General features: G+C 37.3%; 1 protein-coding gene across 2 annotated transcripts in view; it reads left to right on the forward strand.

Moving 5' to 3' along the window:
- Positions 1 to 18,353, forward strand: part of CPNE8 (copine 8) — a 255,959-nt gene that overhangs the window by 64,035 nt on the left and 173,571 nt on the right. For both annotated transcript variants that reach the window (XM_065934624.1, XM_065934622.1), the window contains exon 4: positions 8,774 to 8,877. In XM_065934624.1, the coding sequence (XP_065790696.1) occupies positions 8,774 to 8,877 (104 nt within the window). The remainder of the gene's footprint in view (positions 1 to 8,773; positions 8,878 to 18,353) is intronic.

Consider the following 18,353-nt stretch of genomic DNA (forward strand, 5'->3'; position numbering starts at 1 on the left):
TCTTACCCTTTCTTTAGTTTTTCTCTGTTTCTTTGCATAGTTCATTGAAGAAGGCATTGTCTCCCCTTGCTATTCTGTGGAACTCCGCATTTAGTGAGTGTACCTTTCCCTTTCTCCCTTGCTTTTTGCTTCTCTTCTTTCTTCCACTCTTTGTAAAGACAACTAGTTTGCCTTCTTTGTCAGACAACCACTTTGTCTTCTTGCATTTCTGTTTCTTTGGGATGGTGTTGTTCGCTGCTTCCTCTACAATATGATGGACCTCTGTCCTTAGTTCTTCAGGCACTCTGTTTACTAGATCTAATCCCTTGATTCTATTCATCACCTCCACTGTATATTTCTGGGGGGTTTTATTTAAGTCATATCTGACTGGCCTAGTGGTTTTTCCTGCTTTCTTCAGTTTAAGCCTGATTTTTGCTGTGATGATGATCTGACCCACATTCAGCTCCAGGTCTTGTTTCTGCTGACTGTATACAGCTTCTCCATCTTTGTCTACAAAGAATGTAATCAATCTGATTTTGGTATGACCATTTGGTGAAATCTATGTGTAAAGTAATCTCTTGTATTGTTGAAAAACGATGTTTGCTATGACCGGCATGTTCTAGTGGCAGAATTCTGTTAGCTTTTGCCCTGCTTCATTTTGTACTTTGAGGCCAAACTTGCCTGTTACTCCAGGAATCTCTTGACTTCCTACTTTTGGCTTCCAATCCCCTATGATGAATAGGACATGTTTTTGTTTTTGTTTTTTGCTATTAGTTCTAGGAGATCTTCTAGGTCTTCATAGAACTTATCAACTTCAGCTTCTTCTAAATCCATGGTTGGAGCATAGATTTGTATTACTGTGATGTTGAATGGGTTGCTCTGGAAACGAACTGAGATCATTCTGTCATTTTTAAGGTTGCATGCAAGTACTGCATTTCAGACTCTTTAGTTGATTATGAGGGCTAATCCATTTCTTCTAAGGGATTCTTGCCCACAATAGTAGATATAATAGTCATCTGAATTAAATTCACCTATTCCCATCTATTTTAGTTCACTGATTTCTAATATATTGATGTTTATTTACTCTTGCCATCTCCTGCTTAACCACATCCAATTTACCTTGATTCATGATCCTAACATTCCAAGTTCCTATGGAATATTCTTCTTTTCAGCATTGTATTTTACTTTCATCACTAAGCACATCGACAACTGAGGGTCATTTCTGCTTTGGCCTTGCCACTTCATTCTTTCTGGAACTATTAGTTGTTGTTCTCCACTCTTTCCCAGCAGCATATTGGAGACCTTCCAACCTGGGGGACTCATCTTTCAGTGTCATATCTTTTTGCCCTTCTATACAGTTCATGGAGTTCTCATGGTTAGTATACTAGAGTGGTTTGCCATTCCCTCCTCCAATGGATCACATTTTGTCAGAACTCCCTGCTATGACCCATCCGTCTTTACTTAGAGGCAAATCTGAGCTGATGATATACATTTGGAATTTATCATCATGTAGATGAGATTTAAAGCCAAAGAACAGATTAAATAATCTAATAGAAGAGTAAAGATAAAAAGATGAAGAAAGAGATTGCATATCTGAGAATCTAAGAAGAAGAGAAAAATGGAGAAATGTGGTGTCAAAAAATCAGAAGAGGCTGCTTCAAAAAGAAGGAAATGGGCAACTCTGTTCAATGCTACTGAGTAGTCTAATATAATGAAAGCCGATATGTGACCACTTAATTTAGCAATATGAAGGTCACTGGTGACATTGTTAAAAGCAATTTCAGGGCTATGTGTCAGGAGACATATTAGATGTTCATATTTAATAGATGCTTAGATAAATTTTAATGGCTTCATGTTAATCTTTTGTTGAGATAGCAGAGTATACTTAGCCACCCATATTGCTGAAAAGCATTGTCCCTTAAGACAAACTTGTTTTAATGGCTCAGAGGCCCTTCTTCCAGATAGTCAAGCTGAATTTAGAAAAGGCACAAGAACCAGAGATCAAATTGCCAACATCTGTTGGATCATCGAAAAAAGCAAGAGAGTCCCAGGAAAATTTCTGCTTTATTGACTACGCCAAAGCTTTTGACTGTGTGGATCACAACAAACTGTGGAAAATTCTTCAAGAGATGGGCATACCAGACCACCTTACCTGCCTCCTGAGAAATCTGTATGCAGGTCAAGAGCAACAGTTAGGACCAGACATTGAGCAACAGACTGGTTGCAAATTGGGAAAGGACTACGTCAAGGCTGTGTATTGTCACCCTGTTTATTTAACTTATATGCATAAACTTATATAAGTTTAACTTATATAACTTAACTTTCATCATGTGAGATGCTGGGCTGGATGAAACATCAACTGGAATCAAGATTGCTGGGAGAAATATCAATAACCTCAGATATGCAGATGATACCACCCTTATGGCATAAAGTGAAGAGAAACTGAAGAACTCTTGATGAAGGTGAAAGAGGAGAGTGAAAAATTTGGCTTAAAACTGAACATTCGAAAACCTAAGATCATGGCATCTGTCCCATCACTTCATGGCAAATAGATGGGGAAACAATGGAAACAGTGACAGACTTTATTTTCTTGGGCTTCAAAATCACTGCAGAAGGTGACTGCAGCCATGAAATTAAAAGATGATTGCTCTGTGGAAGAAAAGCTATGACCAACTTAGACAAGATACTAAAAAGCAGAAGCGGAGACTTAACTTTGGCAACAAAAGTCTGTCTAGTCCAAGCTATGTTTTTTCCAGTAGTCATGTATGGACGTGAGAGTTGGACCATAAAGAAAGCTGAGCACTGAATTGATGGTTTTGAACTGTGGTGTTGAAGAAGACATGAGAATCCCTTGGACTGCAAGAAGATGAAACCAGTCAATCCTAAAGGAAACCAGTTCTGAATATTCATTGGAAGGACTGATGCTGAAGTTGAAGCTCCAATACTTTGGCCACCTGATGTAAAGAATTGTCTCATTGGAAAAGACCCCGATGCTGGGAAATATTGAAGGTGGGAGGAGAAGGGGATGACAGAGGAAGAGATGGTTGGATGGCATTACCAATTTGATGGACATGAGTTTGAGCAAGCTCTAGGAGTTGGTGATGGACAGACTAGCCTGGTGTGCTGTGGTCAATGGGTCAGAAAGAGTCAGGCACAACTGAGTGACTGAACTGAATTGAGGCCCAAGTTGCTGGCTTACATGCAACTCAGTAAACCTTACCATGAGAATTCCACTCTATCTTCTTCCTTCTGAGTGAGGGTTTGCGTTAAAATCCACAAGAGGGATTGGAGTGCTGAGGAATGTGGGCACTGGGCGAGTTTCTCTTTGAGAGTGTTTACATTTGCTCATTTGATACGTCTTGCTTTGGTCTGAGAACCATCTTCCCTCCTGGCAGGACAAAGGCTGGGAGGGCCCTGATTCTCTCTGATGCAAATTTTTACTATTTGACCTCTGCACTGCTTTTCTTGGGTGCGTGGGTTCCCCTGGGTTATTTGGTACATGTCCTTATTCCCATTTCTTTAAAATTAAAGACCAGGGATAGGCTTATTTTTGAATCTTCCCAGGGCCTAATATATTCTATGCTGAAATAGACAAGAGTCCTAGAAAGAATGAAAGTAGATTTTGTAACCAAAGTGAGTTAGGTTGGGACACTATACATCAATTTTCTCATCTTTAAACAAGAATCCTAATACCTACCTTGTGGAGTTATGATAAAGATTTAAAGTGATGCGTGAAAAGTGCTGAGAACAAAGTAAGTGAGAGTGTTAGTCTCTCAACTGTGTCTGACCCTTTGTGACCCCGGGGACCATAGTCCGTCAATGGGAATTCCAGGCAGGAAAACTGGAAGGCGTTGCTGTGGGGAGAGAGCAATTTAGCCCAGATGGCTGTTCAGGCTCACCCACCTCACCTTTTGTAAATGCTAACAGCTGAGGTCCTTTGTAGCACTGCACATGGGCAACATGAGGTACTGGCTCGGTCACAGTCTACTTTGTGCAGTAGGGATATATGAGCTCCACCTAAAAAGCAGCGGGCACTACTGCTGCATCATCACAGCTGTGTCTGTTGGGTCAGCCACGAGAAGAGAGAATATAGCGTGTCTACTGCTACAGCTGCTGCATCAGCCAGGAGTGAACACTGTTACGGCCTCTACACCAGCCAGGAGAGAGGTTTGTGTTGTGTTAGGTTATGCTATGGCTGCCGCTTTGTCTGCTGTGTCAGCCAGGAGAGAATAAATGTGTCTGCAGTTCCTACGTCTCGTCAAGGCTTCTTCTAGCCTTTTACTTCAGGCTTTGCCTGCCATGGGCTCAGCAAACAGCATAGACAGTGTGAACAGCAAGACAGTTGGCACTGAGTAGCATTAGCAATGCAGTTGCCATTCCAGTATCCAGGGGATCTTCCCAAACCAGGGATCGAACCCATGTCTCTTACATCTCTCACCCTGGTGGGCAGATTACCATCTGAGCCACCAGGGAAGAACAAAGTAAAGTACTCAGTAAGTGATGACTGTAATTACTATTATTGTTCAGATACATGTGTAATATTTTTGAAATGTTGAATTAGTTACCTGGGTTATGATTTGCCTTTATGATTTTGGTCCAAGATATAAAACACTGCCCAATGCATAAGCTTCTGCAACCTAGTTCTTTTTTGGATAGTTAGTAACAGCCATAATGAATCTTCATCATCAATATTTTCTATCATAGTTTTATTATCACAATTTATGTGATAAACTCATGATCTTTACTTTATGGTGGATTAATAATTTACTTGCTGTTTAGCCACTAAGTTGTGCTGGACTCTCTTGTGATCCTATGGACTGTAGCCTACCGGGATCTTCCGTCCATGGGATTTCCCAGACAGTATTTTACTGGAGTGAGTTGCCATTTTCTTCTCCAGGGGATTGAACCTGGGATTCAGTCTTCTCCCTAATAAAAAGTTTTTCTTTGAACTTTAGTAAGTTAGTTCTCTGATAAGAGAGCATGCACAGTATTTTCATGGGGTTCTCAAGATGTGAATAAATGACTCATTGGGAAAGACCCTGGTGCTGGGAAAGATTGAAGGCAGGAGGAAAAGGGGACGACAGAGGATGAGATGGTTGGATGGCATCACTGACTGGATGGATATGACTTTGAGCAAGCTTCAGGAATTGGTGATGGACAGGGAAGTCTCGTGTGCTGCAGTCCATGGGGTCACAAAGTTTCGGACATGACTGAACCACTTAACTGAACTGAAGTGAACTGATAATACTGTTCAGAACTAAAGGTTAAGATTCCCTCTTTATTTTTTTTTTTATTAGTTGAAGGCTAATTACTTCACAACATTTCAGTGGGTTTTGTCATACATTGACATGAATCAGCCATAAAGTTACACGTATTCCCCATCCCGATCCCCCCTCCCACCTCCCTCTCCGCCCAAGTCCTCTGGGTCCTCCCAGTGCACCAGGCCCGAGCACTTGTCTCATGCATCCCACCTGGGCTGGTGATCTGTTTCATCATAGATAATATACATGCTGTTCTTTCGAAACATCCCACCCTCACCTTCTCCCCCAGAGTTCAAAAGTCTGTTCTGTACATCTGTGTCTCTTTTTCTTTTTTGCATATAGGGTTATCGTTACCATCTTTCTAAATTCCATATATATGTGTTAGTATGCTGTAATGTTCTTTATCTTTCTGGCTTACTTCACTCTGTATAATGGGCTCCAGTTTCATCCATCTCATTAGAACTGATTCAAATGAATTCTTTTTAACGGCTGAGTAATATTCCATGGTGTATATGTACCACAGCTTCCTTATCCATTCATCTGCTGATGGGCATCTAGGTTGCTTCCATGTCCTGGCTATTATAAACAGTGCTGCGATGAACATTGGGGTGCACGTGTCTCTTTCAGATCTGGTTTCCTCAGTGTGTATACCCAGAAGTGGTATTGCTGGGTCATATGGCAGTTCTATTTCCAGTTTTTAAAGAAGTCTCCACACTGTTTTCCATAGTGGCTGTACTAGTTTGCATTCCCACCAACAGTGTAAGAGGGTTCCCTTTTCTCCACACCCTCTCCAGCATTTATTGTTTGTAGACTTTTGGATAGCAGCCATCCTGACTGGCGTGTAATGGTACCTCATTGTGGTTTTGATTTGCATTTCTCTGATAATGAGTGATGTTGAACATCTTTTCATGTGTTTGTTAGTCATCTGTATGTCTTCTTTGGAGAAATGTCTGTTTAGTTCTTTGGCCCATTTTTTGATTGGGTCATTTATTTTTCTGGAATTGAGCTTCAGGAGTTGCTTGTATATTTTTGAGATTAATCCTTTATCTGTTTCTTCATTTGCTATTATTTTCTCCCAATCTGAGGGCTGTCTTTTCACTTTGCTTATAGTTTCCTTTGTAGTGCAGAAGCTTTTAAGTTTCGTTAGGTCCTATTTGTTTAGTTTTGCTTTTATTTCCAATATTCCGGGAGGTGGGTCATAGAGGATCTTGCTGAGATTTATGTCGGAGAGTGTTTTGCCTATGTTCTCCTCAAGGAGTTTTATAGTTTCTGGTCTTACATTTAGATCTTTAATCCATTTTGAGTTTATTTTTGTGTATGGTGTTAGAAAGTGTTCGAGTTTCATTCTTTTACAAGTGGTTGACCAGTTTTCTCAGCACCACTTGTTAAAGAGGTTGTCTTTTTTCCATTGTATACCCTTGCCTCCTTTGTCAAAGATAAGGTGTCCATAGGTTCGTGGATTTATCTCTGGGCTTTCTATTCTGTTCCATTGATCTATATTTCTGTCTTTGTGCGAGTACCATACTGTCTTGATGACTGTGGCTTTGTAGTAGAGTCTGTAGTCAGGCAGGTTGATTCCTCCAGTTCCATTCTTCTTTCTCAAGATTACTTTGGCTCTTCGAGGTTTTTTGTATTTCCATACAAATTGTGAAATTATTTGTTCTAGTTCTGTGAAAAATACCGTTGGTAGCTTGATAGGGATTGCATTGAATCTATGGATTGCTTTGGGTAGAATAGCCATTTTGACAATATTGATTCTTCCAATCCATGAACACGGTATGTTTCTCCATCTGTTTGTGTCTTCTTTGATTTCTTTCATCAGTGTTTTATAGTTTTCTATGTATAGGTCTTTTGTTTCTTTAGGTAGATATACTCCTAAGTATTTTATTCTTTTTGTTGCAATGGTGAATGGTATTGTTTCCTTAATTTCTCTTTCTGTTTTTTCATTGTTAGTATACAGGAATGCAAGGGATTTCTGTGTGTTAATTTTATATCCTGCAATTTTACTATATTCATTGATTAGCTCTAGTAATTTTCTGGAAGAGTCTTTAGGGTTTTCTATGTAGAGGATCATGTCATCTGCAAACAGCGAGAGTTTCACTTCTTCTTTTCCTATCTGGATTCCTTTTACTTCTTTTTCTGCTCTGATTGCTGTGGCCAAAACTTCCAAGACTATGTTGAATAGTAGTGGTGAGAGTGGGCACCCTTGTCTTGTTCCTGATTTCAGAGGAAATGCTTTCAATTTTTCACCATTGAGGGTGATGCTTGCTGTGGGTTTGTCATATATAGCTTTTATTATGTTGAGGTATGTTCCTTCTATTCCTGCTTTCTGGAGAGTTTTAATCATAAATGAGTGTTGAATTTTGTCAAAGGCTTTCTCTGCATCTATTGAGATAATCATATGGTTTTTATCTTTCAATTTGTTAATGTGGTGTATTACATTGATTGATTTGCAGATATTAAAGAATCCTTGCATTCCTGGGATAAAGCCCACTTGGTCATGGTGTATGATTTTTTTTATATGTTGTTGGATTCTGTTTGCTAGAATTTTGTTGAGGATTTTTGCATCTATGTTCATCAGTGATATTGGCCTGTAGTTTTCTTTTTTTGTGGCATCTTTGTCTGGTTTTGGAATTAGGGTGATGGTGGCCTCATAGAATGAGTTTGGAAGTTTACCTTCATCTGAAATTTTCTGGAAGAGTTTGAGTAAGATAGGTGTTAGCTCTTCTCTAAATTTTAGAATTCCATGTCAGTAGAAGGGGAAGAAGGAAAGCCAAATACAAAAAAGAGATATGAGATTTGTATTTTTGATCATCTTTGAAAGCAGTGCAGATGACCTTCTTTCACATTGCAAGAAAAGAGTACTAGATATGGAGTTTTGTTTACCCTAAGATGGAAAAGCTTATTTTTTTAAGCAAAAATAATACAGTAGTTTAAAAACATGCAAGAATCATAGGTCTCATTTTGACTCTCTAGATACTTTAAGAATTAAAAGAGAAGGAAACAAGGAAACAAAAAAAATGACTGAAGTGTGTGATATATTATAAGAAAGTTCTTTCCAGAACATAGCTAAGAAACTATTCTATGTAGAGGTCAGCTTGATTATGAACTGAATATGAGCACATATTCTTATAACTGTGCCCTCCGGTTATAAGAATATGCATTGGTTGGCTTAGTTATGCACTAGGTTAAGAAGAATATTTGTGATAAACTAAAGGTAGAAATAGCTTCTTTTGAATGGAAAAGGATATGGCTTTCAAGTGGGGAGAAAAGTGGAGGAAGTATTACAGTTATTATGTGAATTTTCAGAAGCTGCTTTTCTAATAAATTTGTATGAACTCCATGAGTTTGAATTTGTTTGAATTCCCTGAGTGTTGAAGAGGGATGATTTGATCTTTAAAACCTTTTCTGAAGGGCTTTATCAAGCATTTGAATATTTATTCTGTTTTCAAGGAAATATATTAAGTTCTATACTGCAATAAGTAACCATGCAAAACTTGATTTTAACCTCTCCCTTTTTTTTTTCTCAACAGTTTGGAAGAACTGAAGTAATTGATAATACTTTAAATCCTGATTTTGTAAGAAAATTTATTCTGGACTACTTTTTTGAAGAAAGAGAGAATCTTCGTTTTGATTTGTAAGTTCCAGAAAAACTCGTATTTGAAAAAAAAAAACCAAGATTTTTAAAGACTACATTCATAACATGATGCTGGGTGCTCCGGTTGTACTAAATAGATATTAGCAGGAAATCAGATTAAATCTGTTTAGAGTGTGGCCTGAGCACTGTCCCCAGCACTGCTTTGCATATTATAGATTATTTACTATTTATTAAAAATATATAAAGTAATTACCTTGTTGAAATGCTGGGTTGAGTCTATGGACATTCTTTCAAATCCTGCTGTGGAATAGGTGTCTTACAAATTCTGCATATACTCCAGGGGGATCCTCATGTATTTTCATGACTGACTTTCTCAGATTTTTAGATTTCTCTCAGTTGTTTCTTTGTATAGTACATGGTATGTGTGTGTACATTTGTGTGTGCATGCTCAGTCGTGTCTTGACTATTTGCACCCTCATGGACTGTAGCCTGCCAGGCTCCTCTCTCCATCAGATTTCCCAGTCAATAATACTGGAGCAGGTTGACATTTCCTCCTCCAGGGGATCTTCCCAACCTAGGGATTGAACCCACATCTCCTACATCTCTTGCATTGGCAGGTGGATTCTTTACAACTGAGCCACCTGGGAAACCCCATATTACATGGATCTTTACCTAACTATGGCTCCCTTTATTTGTTCATGGGCTCATATTTCTAAGTTTAGGCTGCCAAAGCTAAAATTTTTAATATTCTTGTTATTTTGATACTGAATCAGACATATTAAAATATTACCTTTAAATTCAACTCCCTGTCCACAGAGATTCCGGAGTCAGTCTATAACTGAGTTATTGCACTTTTGTTCCCCAGAGGTGAACTGTGGTGATTGTTGAAGGAAATCTATTGAAAGCGAAAACTATGGCATGTATTATAGTATGTGCTTTCTATATAAAAATAACCAGAGACTTTATGAACATCACAAGTATTTAAAAAGAAAAATGTCTTAAGTAGCTGAAAACAATACAGTATACATGCTGTAACAGTTTATAGATATTTTTGATAACAAAAGCTATCAGTGTCTTATTTGAAAATGCTATGATTTTCCTTCTAATGAAAAACAAAAGTTCTTTGCTGTTTGTAGTCTTTCTCATTTTCCTCTAAGATGTGTACAATAAAATAACCTGTAGTGTTTCTGTTTAAAAAAGGAGAATCTTAAACCACTCCCTTTCCTCATGAGCTAAAGGAGTTCTAAGTATTTATTATTTTATTAAACAAAATTTTTTATGCCCCATTTGGTTTTTATTTCCTTGAAACACTTTTCTAAATAATAAAAATGAGGTTCCTGCCTGAGAAAAAACTGAAAAGTAGAATGTAATGATTCCCTGACCATGTTTATCATGGTGATTACATACAGTGTTACTATTTGAAAACAGACATATAAATCATACAGAACGTGGTTTCATTCTTCCATTGTCCAAGGCCTCCATAGGAATCGTTTTTAAGAAATTTCCTTCTTTCTCAGCATGGTACTTTCTTAATTTTTACCAGTTACTTTCATATCTAACTTTATTATAAGTTAGTCAGTATTTCATGATTCTTTATTCTCATTCTTTATTTTCCTTTCTCTACTATTCTCTTTCTTAATTATATGTATTGTTTTCTTGCATTTAAGAGAAATACATTCTTATTATAAACTTTAAATAATAGAGGCATTTATAAAGTGAAAGTTCCTGTTACCCCAGCACCAAAACACGCACATACGCATAAACAACCAAAACTGTAAATGCATTTGCAGATCCCTTTTCTTTAAATATATACCTGTATATGGAATCTCAATATTTTGAATATCTCAAATACTATCTAGTTACTTATATTGTTTAGATATCTTTCTATGCCATTAAATATATAGACATTCTTTCATTAATTTTAATGGTTGCATGATTTTAATTATTCAAAGAAATGCAGTTTACTTATCCAGACATTTACTGATGACTATTTTCACTATTACATGTAATCCTGCAGTATTTTTTACAGAAACAGTTTGCTGTTTTCTTGCCTTTTCAGAATATATATTACTCAGTCATATTTTAAGAGGAAATGATATGGCTAAGACTGCTTCTAACCTTTGAGACCATCTTAAAGATCATATGTGCTTTGTTGGTTCTTTAAACTCCTTGTCTAGATATTTGCTCTGATTCTTAGAATCATCCTTCTGTTTTCTTTTGTTTACTGTCTGTCATCAGGCCCCTGTCATCATCATGAGTAGTTGCGGCCAGGAGGCTTTACTCACTCATTTTTCTACAGTGTCTCATTTTGCTCCTCTTTTTATTGGTTTCTTAAGTTCAAGTCATTTGACATTCATAATTGTGGCTATTATAGAATTGTACAAGTAGAATGAAAAGAAGGAAAATGTTGGTCTCAAAAGGATGATAGCAATCAAATGCAAGTCAGTAACTAGAGAGCAAAATTTAAGAGCTGGCCAGGTCATTCTGGAAAGAAGTAGGTAAAGAATGATTTACCTGAACACAGATGGTGATCACATGCTCATCTCTACTGAACGTGGGATGAAGGAAGCTAATGGATTTTAAGGAGTTTCCAGTAAGAAAATAAATTTCACTGAATTCAGTGTTGGTTAGTCATTTAAATATTATGTCTGTTTTGCTAAATATCATTTCAAGTGTTAATTTCACAAATCAACGACTCAAATGAGAATGTACTATGTTTAGGAAGCACCAGATACTTGTACCATGATTGTCAGGCCTACCTAGGTATCTTTAGCATGGACAGGGAAGTCTTAAAGGTAGGAAGAAAGTCAGGGCATTGGTAGAACTTAATATACATCTCTAGTATTTTGTCATAAATCAGTAATATCGTTTAACTCGACTGTACATGATTCAGGGGATTAAAAAAAAAAGAAAACAAAACTTCAACACACTGATGGAAATATAGAAGAGAACAATGATTGGATGGATTAATATGTTTGTTACTAATATCTTCCAGTTATTTTTAAGCTAAAATAATTATAAAAACTCATGTAGTTTGAGGGTTAGTATGTAAGTTCTGTAAGTACCAGACAAAAAGATGTGGTGTGTGATAGTAATACTACTGATATTATTTACAGTTTGTAGTAGAATCATTAATATATGTAAATAGATTTAACCAACCCAATATATTCCTGAGGCAGTTATCCGATTGCTATAAAAGAGAATACCAAGGCCTGGATGGGGGTTTAACTTGACATGCTCAAGGGTCTGAGCACTCTAATATAGAGTCAAATTTTGCATAAAAATAATTAATATTTTTTTATCTTCTTTGTAAATTGGCCGAACCAACCGTCTTTCTTATTAACTTTTGGCTGTCCTGGGCCTTTTTTCCTGCGTGAGTGTTTTCGCGGGTCGTGGTGAGTGGGGATACCCCTTGTTGCGTGCAGGGTCCTCTCGTTGTGGCGGCTTCTCTTCCTGTCGCGCTCTAGGCATGTGAGCTTGGTGGCTGTGGGGCATGCAGGCCCTACAGCACACGCTCAGTAATTTTTGTGCACGGGCATGGTTGCTACATGGCACGTGGGATCTTCTCGTATCAGGAGTCAAATTCATGTTCTCTGCATTGGCAGACGGATTCTTAACCATTGGACCACCTGCGAAGCCCATGCCTGAAATAGTTTATAATTTAATGGTACAAAACCTGAATTTCTAAAACTTTATGGAGAGTAAATAATGCCTGAACTATGTAATTTTAATTTTTCTCTTGGTTATCTAAAACTAATGAAAGTATTATGTTTGAAGTGTTCTACTTTACTCTGAATATAACGATAGAATATATTTAACTATGCAAAAGTAGGAATATGTAGGAAAGTAGTATGTTTGATTAGAATGGACACTAGTTTTTTATTTTATGATAGTGTAACAAGAAGAAAGAAAGTACCAAAGCAGTGTACATGAATGATATATTTTTAACTTCTTCAATTTTTTCTTTTTTCCAAAAAAAGTATAGTATTTCTCATAGAAATTTTATAATGTTTGAAATATGAAAGCATGTTGTAAAATGTAATTAAATAAGCATCAGTTAGAGGAGGAAATGGCAACCCACTCCAGTATACTTGCTAGAATAATCCCATGGACAGAGAAGCCTGGTGGGTTACAGTCCATGGAGTCACAAAAAGTTGTACACAACTGAGTGACTGGGCATGCAAGCATCATATAAACTTTTGAATGTAGTTGGTTAATTTCAGAAATTTAAGTCAAGTAATATTTGAATTTTATATGATCTCTAAAACATTCAGAAAATTAGGACCTGATTAAGGGATACCTGGAGAAGATTGTCAAGAAAAGTAACAAATATATTTTCTTAGTTTATGCACTATTTTTGATATCACTTTAAGTTGGAAGGAAAGTTATGACCAACCTAGACGGCATGTTAAAAACCGAAGACATTACTTTACCAACAAAGGTCCATCTAGTCAAGGGTGTGGTTTTTCCAGTAGTCATGCTTGGATGTGAGAGTTGGACTATAAAGAAGGCTGAGTGCTGAAGAATTGATGCTTTTGAACTGTGGTGTTAAGAGAAGATTCTTGAGAGTCCCTTGGACTTTAAGGAGATACAACCAGTCCATCCTAAAGGACATCAGTCCTGGGTGTTCATTGGTAGGACTAATGTTGAAGTTGAAACTCCAATACTTTGGCCACCTGATGCAAAGAGCTGAATCATTTGAAAAAAGAAAAAAAACCTGATGCTGGGGAAGATTGAGGGGAGGAGGAGAAGGGGACAACAGAGAATGAGATGGTTGGATGGCATCACCGGCTCAATGGATATGGGTTTGGGTGGACTCCAGGAGTTGGTGATGGACAGGGAGGCCTGGTGTGCTGCAGTCCATGGGTTCACAAAGAGTTGGACATGACTGAGCGACTGAACTGAACTGAACTAACAATTTCTTCTAATTATCCATTTATATAAGTATCTCATACAACCTGTGAGAGCAGACTTTCTTTAACACTGTGATTTTTCTACCATATCTATCTAAATAAACATGAAAAGTAGTGTAATCTTTCTCTAGTTTTGAGTACCTATTTATCCATTGTTCCTAACTGATTAGTTTTTAAATTTTGTCTTAGCAGTGTGTTGCTTCTAGGAAAAAATATTCATTGCAGAAAATGTGGGAAATGAGAAAAGGATAAAGTAGTCAATAAAATTACCTGTAATCCCAACCTGGGGCTTCCCTGATGGCTCAGTGGTAAAGAATCCACCATGCAGGAAACGGAGGGTCGATCCCTGGGTTGGGAAGATGCCCTGGAGATGGAAATGGCAACCTACTCCCAGTATTCATGGACAGAGGACCCTAGTAGGCTACAATCCATGGTGTCACAAAGAGTCGGACATGACTTAGCAACTAAACAGCAACAGCAACAGCTATCTCACCCTATGTCACTCAGAGTATTAATGGAAATACCCTAACATACTTACAGTAGCATGGCCTCTTGAAGGAACAACATTGTTTAATAATACAGTAGTCTAAATTGGCCAACATAGATGTAAGTGGCTTTCAGAATTGTTTTTTATTTAGTTAACCTTTATATTAATTTTACAAATTTCTATTTTTTTTTTTTATTGAAAAGAAGCTTTTCAATTGCATATTATGGAAGGTTTGCAAATGGCTTTCAGGAGGTTTTTTTAGTTAACTTTCAGTGCTGATGGAAAATTGTCATCAGAGAGAGAGAGAGAGAGAGAGAAAATGAATGAATATATATTTCTGACATCACTGGCCCAAATTCCTGTAAGTTCTGATTAATCCAAAATTATTATTATGGTCATTTGGTTGAGATATTTTAAGGTTAGTTTGTCAGCTATGAGTTGTAAACTTCTCCTGCCTGTTTGATTTGATGTATCATTCAAGAGACATGGTTTCTATTATTATGCTATGTTTTATCATAGTGCTATGCTTTATCACAGATGAAGTCATAAACTTTCACATTCATTAATTTTGTTATAATTGTTACACATATAATAGTATAGATATTTTATAATTCTCTTTGTTGTCATAATTGAAAACTTTATTATTGGTAGAACAGTTGTCACTGAGCAAGAAGTGTGGGTAGCTGTTTCAGTATGTAATATCTTCTGAAGAATATAAGAAATCATATATAACTACTTATGCTCTAATTTTTCCATTTGGGTACACCAACAAGGGAGTTACAGGTCTAAATTTGACTTAGGTGAAAAGTGAAAGTGAAGTCATGAAGTCATGTCCTACTCTTTGTGACCCCATGGACTGTAGCCTACCAGGCTCCTCCGTCCATGGGATTTTCCAGGCAAGAGTACTGGAGTGGGTTGTCATTTCCTTCTCCAGGAGATCTTCCCAGCACTTCCCAGCATTGTCAGCTAACATTCTCTTCCACTAGCAGCCAAGAATGGACCTATTGTTGTTGTTGTTCAATTGCTAAGTCATGTCCAACTCTTTGCAACTCCATGACAGAGGACTAGATGCTATCCTCCCCTCACACAATCATCCTATATTTCGGAGCTCCCCTTCACCTTGCTTTGGGGAATGGAAAGAACCTCCTCCTACCCCTTCAGAGATAGTGAATAGCCTGTCACTTCATGAGTAAGCTTTCTAGAGAAGGGTTTGACCCTAATGAGAGTGACTTACTGGCAGCTCTGAGCTAAGCATAAGGAAGAATTTAGTATCTCTTGTTTTCAGCTTTGGGCCTTAGTTGGAACTTCAGGGGAATTAAGGCGATTATGGCATTCATAAACATAGACACACACGCACACTCACAGTCTCCAGCCCCATGCACGCAGATATATTTTTACCATTTAGGATGTAGTGTTTATGTTCTGACTAATAATTAAAGCCAATGATATTTTTAGAAAGTTAGAAGGAAAACTCCCATAAAAGAAAAATCATGGTAATTTTGAAAGCATTGTAATACATCATACTATTTAAAGCCTTGGGAGGTTTATCTAAAGACTTGGGAGGTTTTATATTATCTAATGATTTAGGAGGTTTGCTGTAAATTACCTATTTTTGAGATAATAGCATCAAAAAACTTTGTTAAAGGCAATTAAGGAGGATTGTATTTGAAGATACCTAAATTCCTTGTGATGAAAACACAAACACTTCACTTTTGCTTATTGAATTGAGCTGAATATATCATGATCAGTTCTGTTCAGTTCACTCAGATTGCCCCTTTTTTCAGATTTCCTTTTTCCTTTAGGTTCCCCAAGGAGCATTGAATAGAGCTCCCTGGGATATACAGTATGTTCTCGTTCAGTACAGTCGCTCAGTCGTGTTCGACTCTTTAAGACCCCATGGACTGCAGTACGCCAGGCCTCCCTGTCCATCACCAACTCTCGAGTTTATTCAAACTCATGTCCATTGAGTCGGTGATGCCATCCAACCATCTCATCCTCTGTCATCCCCTTCTCCTCTAACCTTCAATCTTTCCCAGCATCAGGGTCTTTTCCAATGAGTCAGTTCTTCACATTAGATGGCCAAAGTATTGGAGTTTCAGCTTCAGCATCAGTTCTTCCAATGAATATTCAGTACTGATTTCCTTTAGGATGGACTGGTTGAATCTCCTTGCAGTCCAAGGGACTCTCAAGAGTCTTCTCCAACACCACAGTTCAAAAGCATCAATTTTTCAGCGCCCAGCTTTCTTCACAGTCCAACTCTCACATCCATACATGACCACTGGAAAAACCATAACCTTGACTAGATGGACCTTTGTTGGCAAAGTAATGTCTCTGCTTTTTAATATGCTGTCTAGGTTGGTCATAACTTTTCTTCCAAGGAGGAAGCGTCTTTTAATTTCATGGCTGCAGTCATCATTTGCAGTGATTTTGGAGCCCCCCAAAATAAAGTCTCTCACTGTTTCCACTGTTTCCCCATCTATTTGCCATGAAGTAAACAGGCCAGATGCCATGATCTTAGTTTTCCGAATGCTGAGCTTTATGTCAACTTTTTTACTCCCCTCTTTCACTTTCATCAAGAGGCTCTTTAGTTCTTCTTTACTTTCTGCCATAAGGGAGCTGTCATCTGTATATCTGAGGTTATTGATATTTCTCCTGGCATCTTGATTCCAGCTTGTGCTTCATCCAGCCCTGCATTTCTCATGATGTACTCTGCATATAAGTTAAATAAGCACAGTGACAGTATACAACCTTGCTGTACTCTTTTTCCTATTTGGAACCAGTCTGTTCCACGTCCAGTTCTAAGAGTTGCTTCCTCACCTGCATACAGATTTCTCAAGAGGCAGGTCAGGTGGTCTGGTATTCCCATCTCTTTCAGAATTTTCCACAGTTTGTGGTGATCCACACAGTCAAAGGCTTTGGCATAGTCAATAAAGCAGAAATAGATGTTTTTATGGAACTCTCTTACTTTTTGATGATCCAATGGATGTTGGCGATTTGATCTCTGGTTCCTCTGCCTTTTCTAAAACCAGCTTGAACATCCGAAAGTTCACAGTTTATGTATTGTTGAAGCTGTTTGGAGAATATACCATTTTATCTCTCCCCAGCCCACACTAAATCCTTTATAGAAAACAGTTTCCAGGAATGACATGAGAAAGAGTCAGGAGAGTTATACTTTAGCTATGATATTTCTACAGTTGCTAATTTTAATCTTACCCTCAAAAATTGTCTTGAATAAGAATTTTTTTTTTTTTAACTAATATTTGTAGGTCTTTAGTAGATGTTGGCAATTTGCTGATTCAGAACTCTAATTTACAGCTGCTGAGAGTGATCAAACTGTCCTGATAGGAAGGAAAGTAATTTGTAACTCTTCTAAGACGGTCATTTGCATCACACAAATTTAAAGCCAGTTTGTGGCAAACATTCTTTACCAGGGAGTAGGCGTACCTATGCCAAGAATCAGTATACACAGTGAACTCTGTTTCTATGCTTTTTTTGACTGAGATACTTTTCTTTCTCTGGGAAAACATTCTTGTTATGTGAGAAGAAAGATTTTAATGAGCCATTAAAAAAAAGTTATTTTTGCTTAGGTAGCTATGCACAGGAATGTGAAAAGAATATGATTTGGGAGAAAGACTGGAGCCAGTACCAATATTTTCCTCTTCAAGAATTCAGCAAATTGAGGTTGTTTTAAATGTTAGCAACCATTGTGCTTTTGAAAAAAAAAATTAAAACGAGGGACTAAGTGATAGTGAGTGATATTTTCCCAGGATTTCTTCAAAAAATCATTTGCTTCCAATACCAACTGATCAAAAATAGGAATATAGTAGTCCTATATAAACACATTTTCTTTCTACAAAATACATGTTTTCCCTAAATCTTATGATTGGAGAAAATTACTCTCTCATTACTTTTGCCAGTTTCAAAGTTAATACGAGTATTTATGATATTAAATAAGAATTATTATATATACAAATGACAGCCTGTTTTCAGCACTTTTAAAAATTTCAGCTTTTAGGGAGGGTTATGAATCTATTGATTCACAGAAAAGGGAAATTTTAAAATTTTCTTCAGAAGAAGAGCAGATGACTGTGAAATTATTAAAATTAAGACTTCTA

This window comes from Muntiacus reevesi, chromosome 4 (assembly GCF_963930625.1).
Source record: "Muntiacus reevesi chromosome 4, mMunRee1.1, whole genome shotgun sequence".
Lineage (NCBI taxonomy): Eukaryota > Metazoa > Chordata > Mammalia > Artiodactyla > Cervidae > Muntiacus > Muntiacus reevesi.